We start from the raw sequence: 15,452 nt of genomic DNA on the forward strand, positions 1-15,452 counted from the left end.
AGCACTGCTCTCATGTTCAGAAGACAAGGTAAATCACAGCCTTAAGACTCATTTTGAGAGTTTTCACTCATTTTGAATTTTGGCCTTTAGGGATATCGATGTACGGAGTTTTAGTCTTATCAAGGATTTTGGTTTTCAGAATTTTAACCGAGATCCGGTTTCAGAGTATTAAATTGTTAAACACGGAATATTACCTCATTAGCTTGCTGGAAAATTTCCTCTCATACTTTTAGATTCTAAAGTAAAACTTTCAAAATCATCTAAAGCAGAGGTGTGGAAAAACCGTTGAAACCGAATTAACGTCAAAATAAGTTTGTTATAATAGCGTTTTGATCATTGACGTACATATCTCATTTGACGTTTATTCGGTTTCAATGGTTCTTGCACGCCTCTGATCTAAAGGTTAATTCAATGTTGGATTAACTATGTTGTTATATATTATTTTATTCTATTTTTGGAAACTTTTCAATATCTTCTGAAATTTATGTCATTATGAAAGATAATGTAGAATAACCTAATTCAAAACGGAAATTTTCAAAAAAAAAAACAAAATACTAATTTTTTATTTTATATAAAAATTATCTATGTCACAATCTTAGGTTAACTGCTTATTTGTGCTCTAGATAAATTGAAATTCCATTCACATTGATAGGTTATTCTACCCTAAATTGTAATATTTCGGATTTTTTTGGAAATCAATCTTTCAACTTGTTCAGTATCCCTGTAGCGTCCAAAATAGCCTTGTGTAAAATTTTCAAATCTAGTTTCAAGGATTAATTTATTGAAGTATTTTTACGGAACAGCTGATAAAACATTTAAATTGTCCATTAAAAACTAATGTTCAAGTTACTGACGTTACTAATCATTAACTTTATGCATCTGCATAAACTCGAGCATTCAGCCAAACTGAAACATTTTCCATTTTTCATTTAATGAAGTGATGATTTACTATATTTAAAAGATGTCTAATATTCTGGTCAAACATTTGTGATATTTTTATATCGAGTTTTCTTTGTCTTAAACTATTCCTTAGTTTTTTGAAAAACTGATATCGGGATAGGGTTGAAATGGCTATAGCGCTAGTCTAAACTTGTTCAGTAAGACTGTCTGTGAAAGAATCAACCTGTCCTATCGATAAAGTATGGTTTTCCAAAATAAATTATTGTTTGATGTAAGGGTTGATTTTAGTGTAAGTTATCAGATAAGAGATTGTTAAAGAGGGTAGGTGTTTGATACTTGATAGAAAAAAGAGAAATTGAGTCTATTTGCTCTTAAACTAGTGTAGTTCTCATCTCGACGCTCATGTTGCAAAGGTGCAACAAATTGTTTGTATAATTAATTTATGGTGAAGATGCACATAAATGAAATTCGCGTGTGCAGCATCCCATCCCTGGTGGGGTTGTTCAGCAAGTGTGAAAAGAATAAAAATGGGTGTAATCGACAGATGCACCGTAGTGCTTCTCAATCATTCAAACACGGAGGAATAATTGGATTAATAATTGATATTTTTTTGTTGTTACCACTCCTGTTTTTCCCCTATTCTCTTCTTACTGTCTTAAGGCGAAGAGACACATCCCAAAATAGAATTGGCCAAGAATTGTTGACAAAGTGTGTAGACACATTTTTTATTTCGGTGGTATAGCTGGAAGGCGGATTTTGACGCGAAAAGGATGTGTTTGAAACAGTGTTCAATAGTCTTTGTGGTATGTTACCTGCTAAGTGCTGTGTCCGCCACACCGTTGCCCCATCACAAGGACACCTCCATCGTGGGGAAGATGACGTGGTCCTGTGTCAATAATGCTACGTGCATAGATGGTGTGGCTAAGGATATCGTGGGAAGACTGAGTCGTAAGGAATCCGTTGATTTTGGCGTTTTGAAAGTGGTACCGCTAGAGCGAAAGCCCCTCGTTGAGGGACGCTCCTCCAATTTCATGAACTTCCTCAGTGGCAATGCCCTAAGAATCCCCCTTGGACCCGTGGTCTTTAGCATCCAGAGGTCGGAGGATTACAGTGGCTACCTCGAGGTATCCCTATTGAGAAAGGGTGGAGATGAGGAAGGAAGTAAGTAGATCTATAACAAACACTACTTTAGCCTACATGTTGTACTATAAATGCGAATTTTCCCTCAGGACATCGTCACAAACATAGGCCAATGCGGTTGTTCATTCCCTCTTTCCTGGCCTTCAATGCTGTGGGTTGGATGATGTTAGCTGTTACAAGCGTGGCACTGCTCACATTCAAGGCATTTGCACTCTCCAAAATAGCTTTCTTAGTTGCAGCTGCAATGACGATGAGAAGGTAGGATGAGTTATTTTCTAAAAACGTTCGCAGGATCTAACGAATTGGATCCCATTTTGATTTTTTTGTTTAGGGTTATGGGACACAATACCATCGATCATCCTGAATATCTCCCCTATAATGGTTACGAAATTGACTCACCACTGAGCGGTGCTGTGGCGTCAGGCAGTGAATTCTTGCCCTATCACATAAGCCCAGATCTGCAGGCTTTCCAGCAGCAACAGCAGCAGCTTAATCAACAGAATCCCCTTGCGGCCGAAAGTAATATCGTAGCCGCTGTGGAATCTGCCAATAACGCCACATCTCAGCTCGTGCCCCAACTAGGGGGCGGCCTTGCCAAGATAAAACGACAAGACCTCTCAGGTGGGTTCATTTTTTACTAATGAAAAATTAACTCTTCTGGCTTGTGCGTTTAGACAAATTCCTCAATCTCTAAAATTCTCCCGAAAATCCGCATCTTCCTTAACTGGTAGGACTTTCCTTTAATTTATTCATGCAACAAAGATTTTTTTTTTAAATGAACCCAAAAAATAATTTATTTATTTATTTATTTATTGAGACATTCTTTTTTTTTATAAAGCTTTTTGATAGATTTTGTTGTTTTTCATGTGTAATTTTTTTTTGCATATATGAGAAAAGAGAAGAGAATTAGTTAGGAAAAAAAAAGTAACATTGTTTGAGTAGACAGACCAGATTAAGAAGCAGCATAAAAGAAACAAGTTAGAATTAGGTGAGAAGTATTGTGGTGAAGATGAAAAAAAAGAAAAAAAAATAATGTGTAAAAGACTCGATCATGCTTAATTCCAATCATTTGTGTAAATTTATAATGGTATTAAAATATTTTTTATTTGTAAAAATCTGTTCTGCTCTGATTATTGCAAAAAATACTGATTTTTCTTATAAGCCATCAATGTTCCTGTGTGGGGAAAATCACCCAAAATCAATGGTGCGTTTCACACATAACTTCCCAACCTCACCTCCATTCCCATCCCCAGGTAGCATGTATGTCTTTCTAGTACTTCAATTCTGTTTCTTCTCTTCTTCTAAGCACAAATACTGCGTATTTTTTATGGTATATTTGATATGAGCTTAAATTACAGAGTGGACTCTTGGGAGATGTGAAAGTGATCGTATTTTTTTCTAATAGCAATTATCACAAAAAACAGAGCATACTTTCCATGCCACAGCATCCACAACTCTCCAATGTTGTTTATCCATCCACAAGACTTAAAATCTCTTGCACATCGTGCACTCATAACTGCATAAAATGCAGGAACTCACCGATTCATTTGATGCATTTGAGGTATTTTTGTGCTAAACACTTTTAGAAAATCCATCAAAATTGCAAAATCTCATGAAACGTGCTCTAGATGATTGTGCACGATTAACCGATAGAGTATACTAATTAAAGCTATTTTTCTCACAATTTATGTATTTATAAAATAATTATTGGTATTTGGACTTATTTAAATGGCACTTATACTCAAGTAATTGTTCGTGAACATATACTTTCTCTTGAAATTCTATATCCTAATTAAAAGATCACAAATCATTTTTTTTTGTTTTGCAAAATTGTTAGCACACTTTAAACAACTAATTGATACTTTCACAGACTTATTCCCGAGACCATTTGGCGGAGAATGAAAGAACAATGTTCTCCAGATGGAAATGAAAATAAAATTAATTGGATTCTAGTGTTAAATGAAATAAATTTTACAGTCTCACTAACTTCTTTTACTCCATATCATAATTCTATAATCTTCAGCATTTCACGTCTAACTCCATCCATTTAATTCATTTAATACAGCCCTCCGGCGAAAACCGATGTACTACACATATGTAGCTCAGAGGAGTCCAATTTACACCTACCGAAGCCCTTGAGGATATTTCCCAAAGTGCTGATCGTCAGATGGCAAAATAAAAAGATCGTGTGACCCAATCTAGAAACCAACCAAAGCTCGTAGAAATCTCAAAGGATTTCTCTTTCCGAAGACACCTCATCTTTGCAGAAATCATCGGTGCATCATTTTTTTAAAAAAATGTTTTAACTAAAAGACAGTAGAAAATAATAAGTTATTTATTTATTTATTTATAAAAAAAAACTTAATAATAAATTAAATTAAATGCAACTTCTCATTAGCTTACCCTGTCTCGTTGTATTTGAGCATTTTTGTTTTGAAATTATATTCAAGTCTCCTGTTCATTTGAAATATTTGCAAAATTATTAATTCCTCAATTGATTCAATTCAATTGATAACGATATTAAGCATTGTCTTAGGATTTATACCTAAGGACTAAGCAAATATTTCTCCCTTAAATGTATATATACCCGTAGTATATGTATAACTATTTATGTTACAAGAGACAGAAAAGAGCAAATAAATATGAGTGATATGATAAAAAAATGTCTCTTGTAAATGATCAATTGACCTTGGAAGATCAGTGTGTCAATCTCGATCTGGCACTTGGGACTCGATTGCCCACAACGGCCAAATAGGAGTCCGGGTAGCGAAAGTCTGATGAAGATGAATTGAAATCCGGTCGATAGGGTCTTCGTGGTTGGTAGTCATCTGGTCGGAAATTGTCGCTCTTTCTGTGGAAATTCGGATGATGATGAGGGTAGTAGCTGAGTCCACCAACCCCCTGTGGGGAGTACTGCATATGTAGTCCACCAGACTGGTAATCCATATGGCTCATCTGCTGCAGACTCTGTAGCTTCAGGAACCCCAAAATGGCTAGAACGGTACTCAAGTTAAATCACAAAGCCACATTCTTCCTATGTTACAATTCACTAACCTGGTACAATGATAATGAGGAATCCCAGGATCTTCTTGAAACTGGCCAGGCCAAAGATAAATGGCAGAAGCAGCAGTAATTTCAGTTTAAACAATTTCAGAATCAACAGCATAGGAATGAAGATCTTCTTCAAGCGATCGCGCGCTGAAAAATGAGAGAGAAATTTTCAAACATTTTTTATGCTGAAGACACTTAAATTAATGCATTGAATTATACGGGAGATTAATTTGTAAAAATGATAATAAGATCACAATTAAAATAATTCAATATTTTAAATTGCAATGATTTGCTTTTCAATTCAGTAACGAGATGCTTCGATTCAAGTTTGGAATTTTATTGAGCGTTTCAGTGGCAGAGCTGAAAATAACCTAGATAATGGATCAAATTATTCCCACACGTTTGTTTGATATACCAAAAATAGAAAAAAAAATTATAAACAAACAAACTTTCGAAGAAGAAAATTATGTTATTGGCTAACATAACAAATAAATAAATTAATAAAATTTTGATCAATAAAAAAATTACTTAAAAAATATTTTATATTATTTTACTTTAATTCCAAAATAAAATTAATTTCAATTTATTTTTTTAGTTGTATAGATACGGCACTGATTAAATGATCAGTTAAAAATCAAATTGGCCAACAAAAAAAAAACAATTTTATTCAGAACTCACTACGCAATTGAGATCTTTAAAATAATTCAAATTATTATCATGAAAATTTTTGTTAGAGGGAATATTAAGGTTTTTTGTCATATTTCCAGCGATTATTATAATTTTTTTTTATTGATAAAAATTTATAATGATCAAATTTTATTTTTAGCTGACCAAATTTGATTTATTGGAGACAACATTTAAGTTTTCAGAGACTAAATTAAACCCTTTACTTCTCTTAAGTTTTTTACTGGCATTGTAAATAAAAACATTTAGGTTACAATTACCATAACCTCTCATTATGACATAAGAGCTCATACGATATCTCTGCAAATGTAACCTCAATATGTGACCTCAAGTCGACCGGTTCCTCAATTCTACTGGAAGAGTTATTTATTTCAATTTAACCCTCTAACGGTGTTTTCTTTAATATGCGAAAAGAAGTTCTAAAACAATGTTTCCTAGGATAATTATGATCCAATAAAGTTGGAAAAACCATCCATTATTCATTATCTCTTTTAGTTTAGGCGTTAGGCGAGAAAATATTAAAAATTTTTGAAACTCTTTTTGCTTCTAAAATTCACATTTTTTGTTTTTTTCAATTTTTTTAAATAAAATATACAAAGTAGAATGACATATCTTTCAGTAAAAAATAAATTTATTTTAGTCAGATAGCTTTAAATCTGTATTTTTATGGAAATTGGAAATGAATTTTTTTGCACAAATATTTTTTGTTGCTTTTTCTCTGACCGGTCACACAAAACTGGGAATAGCAACAAAACGAAGAGTCAAAATGAGTTCAAACTTTCAAGAGATGTTTATAAGACTATTACCGAGGACAGTATGGCACTTTTAAATAAATAAAACCTTTATTGTCGCTGTAAATGTGATTTTTGTGAAGACCGCCTGGAGGCGGTCTTACCCGTTAGAGGGTTAATTTTATTTGCGCTAATATTTGACATATGATCTAACATTAATAGGTCAATTATTCCATAAATAAATACGAATCAGTGACAATTTTATAAAAAAATCACCAACAAGCATTCAAATATTGACCCACCGGTCGAATCGAGGAACGGGTCGACTCGAGGGCACTTTACCTTATTTATTTTAATTTATTACATATGATATTTTCATGACACACAACATAAACTAAATACTACGTACGTTCTTGTACAAACTTTATAATAAGTAAAAGGTTATTTTTTTGTGATCCCCCCTTACCCTTGATCTAGATCTGTAGCTGTATAGAATTTCCATTCTATAAGACCTCTTAAAAATAAGAGACAAAAGACGGTTGGATTTTGAATATGCATGGAGGGAGAGAGAAGGAGGAAAAAGTGGTGAATAAGATCAGCTGGAAAGAAAGTAGGGGAATGAGGGGAACTAGTCTGAGAATTACGTAAGACTTGATTTTGCAAAGAGACGTGAGGAGAAAGTTATAAGTTTTTTTTTGTGAATTATCAATTAAATATTAGTTCAAACTACAGAAAAATTTACGTGACGTAGAGTTAAACGTGTTCAGTGAAATCTAAGAGGAGAATATTTGTAAATAAATAATTGGTGAAGGTGAAAATTGTGTTTCACTGCCTCAGTGGATTTGGTGAAGGGCATTTGGCGGTCATCGAGGAAACGTCTTCTGGAAAAGCCAGCCGCCTACGTTCCGGATCACTGTTAAAGACATTTACTAAAGGAATATATATTTCCAGGTACGTGAATATCACAAACGGTAGAAGGAAGCCCAAGAAACACACAGTCCCTGACAGATTTATAACACCACAATATATTTATAGGTAAACTGGGCAGGAAGAAGAGGGTATTAGATATCACAGAATCCTATCACAGAGAAATTATTGTTTACCACAGGTAATTCTCCACAGTAGCCTATCGGCTTATTGTGACCAAGATACCATTACAAAGAAAACACTTAATAGTTAAACAAATACCCTTAATAAAAATCTATCAGTACCAGTTATATTCTAATTCTAACGTCGTTACAGTATAAGGTCATATTTTTAAATAATTTTACTTCATTCTAAAATTCTAATAAATACTACTTGAAGTAAGGGTTGAAAAGGCGAGTCAATGGTCAAACATTTTTATTTTGAGTCATAAATGGACGAAAATATCCTGAAATTCTTATTTTGATACTGAAGATATTTATTTTTATCATGATCTTAGATCCAGATAAAATATGTTTTATTGTTTCTGTCTATAGAGGCTTTTATTCCTTTGAAGAAACATAATCTGTTTCTTCAAGTAATATTTACTAGAATTTTGGAATGAAGTGAAATTATTTAAAAATATAACATTCTATTTTTTCTACAATTTGAAAAATAACGTGCGTAGTATTTAGTTTATGTTGTGTGTCATAAAAATATGAATATTAAATTAAAACGTGTTGGTTATGTAAGGATTTTTTTGTTTTTATAGATATTAATTTAAAAAATAGCAAATAGAATATTAAAAATTGTAATTTGATTTTTGTCTTTAAAATTATGATTCTTGTTGATGATTTCAGGTAAATAAAATAAAATACCACTAAAATATATTTCAAGAAAGACAAATAATTCTCAGAACTTGAAAAAATATATAAAATAAAAAAATTTAAATTTTTATGTGCCTTGAAACATGGAAATAGATTTAATTGTTGCTGAAACTTATCCAAATCATTAATTTTTAATTATAAATTTATATACTGCTACTTCTTATCATCCAAAGTATTATTAAAATAGCATGATAGAAATTTAAATTTTATAAGTAATTTACTCAAAACAATTGTTATAAACTTTTAACTTATTTTCCTTTGCACACGATTAATGTAAACTTAATCCATAAAATAATTTCTAGAAATTATTTCACAATATGAAAAAGTGATTGTTAATAAATGATAAATGATTATTTTTTAGATTCAAAATCGCAATTATTTGATTAAGTTCAAAAGGTATATTATTTGCATATTTTTGTATACGAGCAAATAAAAGATATTCTCAAGCAATTTCTTTATGGAATGTAAATTATGATTTATGATGTCAGTACATAAATCTCACTGATTAATAGCATCTTTGAATTTTCAAACTTCTAATTCACTTTCTTTTTCTCTTTAAATATATTGAAGAAAATTAAGAATACAAAATGAAAATTAAAATGAGCTTAAAATATCGATTCCCCAGTTTTAGTTACGCGATAGAAAATCGATGTTGTAAACAGAATTTTCACTTTGGATGCATACATAAAAGTTTCCGATATATAGTACATCAACATTGAAATGTATGACACGTTTTCAGCAGCTCGCGAAAGTTATTGAGTAAATAGTAGATCTTGAAAATTTCTTTTTTTCTCCAATATTCCCACGCTTGTTCCTCAATGTTCAATATAGATATTAATTGACTAAATTTGTAGAGGGAATTGTGCAAATAATCTTACAGAAGATGGTGTCTTTCTTATCTTCGATTATATCAATTTCTCCAGCTATCTCATCCATAAAGCGTAGTGAATATTCTCCATCTCTCGATTGGCGATTTGCAAACTTCGTGGTATTTCTGCAGAGTCTGAAAATGGCAAGGTGCAAAAATAGTCATTGAAAATTTTATTGCTCGAGCTCTACAAGAAAAGAACAATAAATTTCTACAATCACTGTTTATTACGTTTTTCAGTTATAAATTTGTATTTCTTATTTTCTCAGTTGAAATTTTGAAGTTTTCAAAAAAATAAAATTTTTGTCCTTTATAGTTCTAGCGTTTGTTCGATAAGGACCAAGTTGCCGAACGGTTAGTCATATTTAATTCCAGTCTTCTATCACCTTCCATAAGCAGACATAATTAAAAGACTTAATTTAATTTCTCACCAACCATGCTTAGTTTATTTTGAAAATATTTATTTTAATAATAATTTTCGGGTTTGGCTTATAAGTAGATCTAGAAATATTGCATTTCGATCACGGAAAAAAAATTCAACATCGGGTTTTAAAATATCAAAATGAAATTTTGTACTCAATCGCAATCGATTGGTTCAAATTGTACTAGTTTCAGAAAATACGTCTATATTGCTTTTCAGAACTCAACATTATTGGTCCAATTCGATGTAAAATAAGTAAAAAAAAATTGATAATGGATATATTTTTTCGAATAGGAGTAAATGAGGCACCTTTGAATTGGCGTACCTTTGCAATTGAGCTTTCTTTCTTTTATTTTTAAAAGGAATTGAGGCTTAACATAATGTAATTTAGCTTCACGACTAGTTTCTCGAACTATATTGTACTATGATATAGTCCATCTTCATTTAAGAATAGAAGAATAAAACCCTATTTCAAAGGTACCCAATTTAAAGGTGCCCCGCTTTCTCCTATCGAATTTTTATTTAACAGTACATTTATTAGAAACCTAGAGGAGGGACGATAAGAGTGATATTCACTCTTTATTTTTGATGACCCTTCAACCATTCTTAAATTGAAATTTTTTTGAAATTATTTTAGTTAAAACAAAATGTCCCGTCCCCCGGTGAGCATCCTTGGTAGTTCGGTTCTTATTCAAAAATCCAAATACGTAGCTTTACAGAGTTTTCGACACTACTCTATTGTCTCTTTTTAGTAGTTCTCGATTAATATTAATTTGGATATTGTTTATAATTTTAATCAATTTCCTAAATAATCTGTACATGTACAGTTTGAACATTTTTTTTTCTTTGCACTACATAACAGTTTTTAATTCTTTAATAGGTCTGTTTTTACCGAATAATTTTTATAAATCAATATATTTGTACTGGCCTGACTTGTTATGGCGCACAATAGAAGATAGAGATTCCTTCCATTAGCTACACCCATTCTAAGTCTAAAATAAATGGTTTTGGAATGGATGAGGAGGGTGGGAGGAAAATGTGAGGCATGTCGGCGGTCTTTGGCTCAAATAATGAGAATGTCCACCGAAGGGTCCAAGTCTTTTTCTCTCACCGTTTGGCCTCTAATAACAGGAATAAGAGGCCTCTGATAACAGGACGGACGGACAAACAAATAGCATAACGTTAAAAATCTCAGTACTTTGGATTTTCAAAATTCTATAAAATATAACCAAGGGGGTAAGAAATCAGAAAAAATATGTAAACTGATACTGATACTGATTGATATACTGATTTGTCTGTCGAGTTTAAGAAGTAAAAAATAGCTCTAACTGCCCCTTTAAGCACTCCTTGAATTCTCCTCTGCCGTATCTCTTTCTTTTTAATATATCACGGGTTGCATTGACTGTTGTAATCGTATCTGCATTTGTTTTGTATTTTCAAATGAAGCAAACGGCAATGCAAGTTTAATCTTATTTATTAATTGAAAACACAAGAAATGCAAGCAATTATATTCAATACAACTTACGAAATTTCAACATTATCTTTATGCAGGGGCCCATCAAACCTAATAAAAAGTGAAGATATTTTTCACTTTTCCTTGTAAAAATTTTGCAGATATTGCACCGCGACTTAAATAAATTTGCTCGTAGTTCTTGTATTATTTCGGCAAACATTATGAAATATGTATTTATAGATAGCTTTTAATGCACGATTTCGAAATATATCAGACTGATGAATCATTCTCTTTAGAAAAAAACTTGCCAATAGTCTTCAGTGCCTCTATGCAAAAACGTATGGAAAATGAAATGTCGAGGGGCCCTTGCTTTATGTATATATTTTAGGGGTAGCTCAAGGGAACAGTATTTCGTTCTTGTACGTCAATAAAATTGGGTCACCCTTTGCAATAGTTTTTCAAGTTCCAAGATTAGAATAACACTAGAGAGGTCTTATTTTATCTTGTAGAAAATTGCCGTGTAGATGATAGATATGTTATCGGAGAGGGAAACCCCGTCCGGAAGCGGCAACACTGTTTGTGGAGCATTTAACCCAAGATCAAAAACTACCTCTTCTTCAGAGCTTTCGACACGCTCCGTGTCTTCCTCAGTGATCGAGTGTTGTCACAGATCTGTGGGTTTCGTTGGGTAGGGGAACTTCAGTTGTCCCTGAATGACCGAAGAGTATCTGGTGCATCCGTTGAGATCTTTTGTGAAAATCCTGAAACCTGCCCGCCAATACAAAACGTCCCCTACCCAACGAGACCCACAGATCTCTGACAACACTCGATCACTGAGGAAGACACGGAGCGTGTCGAAAGCTCTGAAGAAGAGGTAGTTTTTTTTATCTTGGGTTGAAAACTCTACAAACAGTGTTGCCGCTTCCGGACGGACTTTCCCTCTCCGATAACACATCTCTTATTTTATCGGTTATCTGTATTATTCGATTTATTTAAAAGATACCTGATCCTTGAACAATTTTGAATCGATAAATCTATTTTCAACCGATTTCTTCACCATTATTTTTTAATGTTCTTTGATGTCATTTGTGAATCGGTTCAAAATTATACACTAGATTCTCTCTCAAATGGGCATTTGGGGCGAAATGTCATCCGGTTTATCGATAGATTTGGGCGTCAAAGTCTTTGTAAATTCCACAAAAAGCGCTCAATTATAAAGCATCACGATAAAATAGGAAGAACTACAGCAAATTTGAGTAAATTAGCTTCATAATTAAACGTGAAAATTGTCAACAAAATTTTTCGCCCGATTGAAAAAGAACCGATTGAGCGAGAGTCTACTGTAGGTTCGCAAAAATAAACACTGACACATGCGAAGATATTATGTGAAATACTCGATTTCGTGATCACATTGTTTTAGCTCATGTTTTCTGGACCGATTAATAATTTTAAAAAATTAATGCGAAATGAATTTTGAGGGCATATCATTGAAAATCACGAACTAAAAGCATACGGCAAAGTCTGAGACACTTTGCCACCCCTTTTCTTTATAAATGGGTAATATCTTTGACGATGGTGAGACAAAAAGATTCTTTTTACCGTTCCATTTTATGACAAGTCACATCGATTAATAGACTTGTGTCCACAACATTGTGCGTTTTATGATTGACCACCTCAAGCGATTCGTCGTTCTCAATACTGGCGGGTAGTTCGGTTGATTCGGCGTATCTGAAACAAAGAAGTTTTGTTAATTAGAGAAAGATGCGATTCAGAGAGGTGAAATGTTTGAAAAAAAAATTTTTGGTAATATGAGTGAATGAGAGAAGAAAATATTTACCTTTGAATTGCTAAAGATATAAAGTATACTGCAGCCAGGTAGAATGATCTTAAGCGCATGGCGACGACGCTCCACGGCCTCAAACTCAGCGACAACTACACACACTTGAGCTTGAACTTGTGGCGAACAGCTTCAAGAACCTACGATCACATTCACGATCACTCACACTTACTTGGGTTGCCGCAAGAAAAGTGAATGAACCTATTAAACACAGCACAGAACTAAACATAGGTGATCTTAAGAGTTCTTGCCTCTCGATCACCCAAAAAATAGGAGACTCTGTGTGCACCTGCCAGCGTGCATTTTCGCAATGAAACTGAGAAATCATTGGTAGAAAATCCGCAATCACATGCTGATCATCGATCGCGAGCCCCATCGTGATTATTTTTTTCTCTCTCTGCATCAACTAACAACCATTGAAGATTCTTGCCTCGCACACCATCTCCTATTTGCTTGATCATTCACTCACCAGTGGCGGCGATCGCATAATTTCACCTGCTCAGGTGAAATGATCGTCAATTGAGAAATTTTGCAGAAGCTATTGCAGACTCTTGGGCGTTTTTGTACCAGCCATAATTTCAAATTCAAATCACGATTGCGTGATCATAAATTGGATACCATGTCTTGAAACGGTATTTCCCCCATTAATAGCTGCCCCAGTATCTTCCTGGTCTGGAATGCTCTAATTTATCCCACAAAACTCTGTCACATGCAACTGCCCAACTGGCTGATCAAATATCACAGTTCGGCACGTGTGAAGATCGCGTTTGAAAATGTGCTAAATGGTTTTTTTTTCTTCGCATGCATCTATCAATTGACTAACCAAATACATTCAATCGCGGACTAAAAATACGCTTTCTTTGCTATCGAAGACATGGCAAAATATGTATGAGAGAATAAATTTCGCATTGGGCAATTGCTTAGAGAATGGCCAAAGAGGTCAAAAACAGTCTTTATAGATTTATTTTCAAATAATTTCTGCTCATTTCTCCATTGGTGTTTTTCTCAAACCATCCATTTCACTTCGTTTTATTGATAGAGCCTAAATTGATCTCAAATACAGAGCATCATTCACACACTAAATTTTTTTTGTGGTTAGGTTTAAATAGTAATATTGATTGAAGTTTAAAATTTAGAAAGGCATTTTGATACCTATATCTATAACTAATGATTGTGAGAAAATTTTCATAAACATTTTTTGTAGACTATTAAAATTTTGAAAAGGGTTTGATGATGGTTTCAAAGATGAATCACAATAATGAAATTAATAGCACAAAATAGTTCAATTTAACACGATATACGACAATTTGCTAAGAAAGAATGGGAAAATAATCGCGTTTTGTAATATAGGCCACTTTCCTATAGTTTTTTTTTAAGTTCGTACAGGGGCTATGGGAAGTTCTATAAGCAAAATTTATAAATAAATGATGAAATTACAAATTATAGTTGATTTTTTTAATCTTAATATTGTAGAAGTCAAGTGTTGCTAAAACAACTGTAAACATTGATACTTTTTGCTGATTCTGATGTTATTTCTGATTCTAATACGAACATTCGAGAACATTGGTCACTGATGTTGATTATAAGGACTGTGGTGAACCTATATTACTAAGATTCACCAAATTTCCTCTTGTTTTGTGGGGTTGAATTTATGCTTTTGAGGAGAATGCACAAAACCAAATATATTCAATAATTTTCACTCCGTGACAGGGGCTGTTGAAGTCGGTTTTATATTTGAATGGCAACGGAAAGAATTTAAAAATAAGCTATCATTATTCACCTATTGGGAACCTATTCGTGGAGGGGAAGTGAGTGGAGTTCTGGCGGAGAGAGTGAAGGTTTGGAATTAGGGGTTCAGAGCTTTTGAGAAGTATACAGTTCATTGTTCTGGCTGGGATATAGAGCTACAATATAAGTACCCAAGGGCATTTTTTCTTAATAAAATCCTGTAATATTCTCTACGAATCAAAATTCTTATAATCTGCTTATAGTGCTCTTAGTTCCATCACTAAAAGATCACTAAAGGTAAAGTGATGCACTCTTAAGGGACTCAAGAGCTTCTACAGGGATTTCAAGACAAATTTCTTATTATAAGCCGTTTAAAAGTGTATTAACAGATCGGTAAAAATCTTGGTTTTTTAACCCTTTAACGACGAGACACTTTTTACGGACTGAAAATCAACAATAAAAATTAAATTGAGAAATATAATCTATGATAAGTCTTACATCTAAACTTGGAAAGTCCAATAGAGTCTGATTCGATTTATTTTGCGCTTCTATGAACGATAGGGACAAAAATAGCCCAAAAATTTAAGTAATTTTTCTGACAATACCAATGAATAATATTTTTCGCTTTAATGAAAAATATTGCCCAAAGGGTTTTCATTATAAAAAAAATGGAACTATAAAAAATAAATAAAATCAATTCTGAATTTGAGAATTTAAAAATTCACCACTTTTGAGCTTAAATATTTACTACATAGCAAATAGCTAGAGACTTACAAAAAATATTCTAGATTCCTTCAACCTTCTACTTTACAATTATGCACAGACATAAGAAAAAAATATCTTTGGGTA

General features: G+C 32.9%; 2 protein-coding genes across 4 annotated transcripts; one reads left to right on the forward strand and one right to left on the reverse strand.

Moving 5' to 3' along the window:
* The first annotated feature begins 1,386 nt into the window (after positions 1 to 1,386).
* Positions 1,387 to 4,703, forward strand: LOC129798998 (uncharacterized). The gene is made up of 4 exons (XM_055842562.1): positions 1,387 to 2,061; positions 2,130 to 2,298; positions 2,372 to 2,661; positions 4,106 to 4,703. The coding sequence occupies exons 1-4, from the start codon at positions 1,671 to 1,673 to the stop codon at positions 4,177 to 4,179; spliced, it is 924 nt and encodes a 307-aa protein (XP_055698537.1). The 5' UTR covers positions 1,387 to 1,670; the 3' UTR covers positions 4,180 to 4,703.
* Positions 4,010 to 13,321, reverse strand: LOC129798999 (uncharacterized). 3 transcript variants are annotated; one of them, XR_008751482.1, is made up of 7 exons: positions 12,876 to 13,321; positions 12,638 to 12,766; positions 9,175 to 9,299; positions 5,095 to 5,238; positions 4,729 to 5,033; positions 4,444 to 4,644; positions 4,010 to 4,346 (listed from the first exon to the last, which is right to left on the reverse strand). XR_008751482.1 is itself a non-coding variant. In XM_055842563.1 (5 exons), exons 1-5 carry the CDS (start codon positions 12,932 to 12,934, stop codon positions 4,738 to 4,740), a joined length of 753 nt encoding a protein of 250 aa, XP_055698538.1. In that variant the 5' UTR covers positions 12,935 to 13,321; the 3' UTR covers positions 4,010 to 4,737. The 3 variants fall into 3 exon arrangements, 1 of the variants encoding a protein (XP_055698538.1); XR_008751481.1 differs by having other exon boundaries at positions 4,444 to 5,033; XM_055842563.1 differs by having other exon boundaries at positions 4,010 to 5,033.
* Positions 13,322 to 15,452: the final 2,131 nt, after the last annotated feature.

Source organism: Phlebotomus papatasi, chromosome 1 (assembly GCF_024763615.1).
Source record: "Phlebotomus papatasi isolate M1 chromosome 1, Ppap_2.1, whole genome shotgun sequence".
NCBI classification, from domain to species: Eukaryota; Metazoa; Arthropoda; class Insecta; order Diptera; family Psychodidae; genus Phlebotomus; species Phlebotomus papatasi.

What these genes read in the sequence shown, in the direction of transcription:
- LOC129798999 (XM_055842563.1), bottom strand. Translation starts at nt 12,934, where the DNA reads ATGCGCTTAAGATCATTCTACCTGGCTGCAGTATACTTTATATCTTTA. An exon ending in ATATCTTTAGCAATTCAAAG is followed by an intron (nt 12,767 to 12,875) that starts GTAAATATTTTC and finishes TCTTTGTTTCAG; the next exon opens with ATACGCCGAATCAACCGAAC. An exon ending in ACTTGTCATAAAATGGAACG is followed by an intron (nt 9,300 to 12,637) that starts GTAAAAAGAATC and finishes TGCCATTTTCAG; the next exon opens with ACTCTGCAGAAATACCACGA.
- LOC129798998 (XM_055842562.1), top strand. Translation starts at nt 1,671, where the DNA reads ATGTGTTTGAAACAGTGTTCAATAGTCTTTGTGGTATGTTACCTGCTA. An exon ending in GGGTGGAGATGAGGAAGGAA is followed by an intron (nt 2,062 to 2,129) that starts GTAAGTAGATCT and finishes ATTTTCCCTCAG; the next exon opens with GACATCGTCACAAACATAGG. An exon ending in AAAACGACAAGACCTCTCAG is followed by an intron (nt 2,662 to 4,105) that starts GTGGGTTCATTT and finishes CATTTAATACAG; the next exon opens with CCCTCCGGCGAAAACCGATG.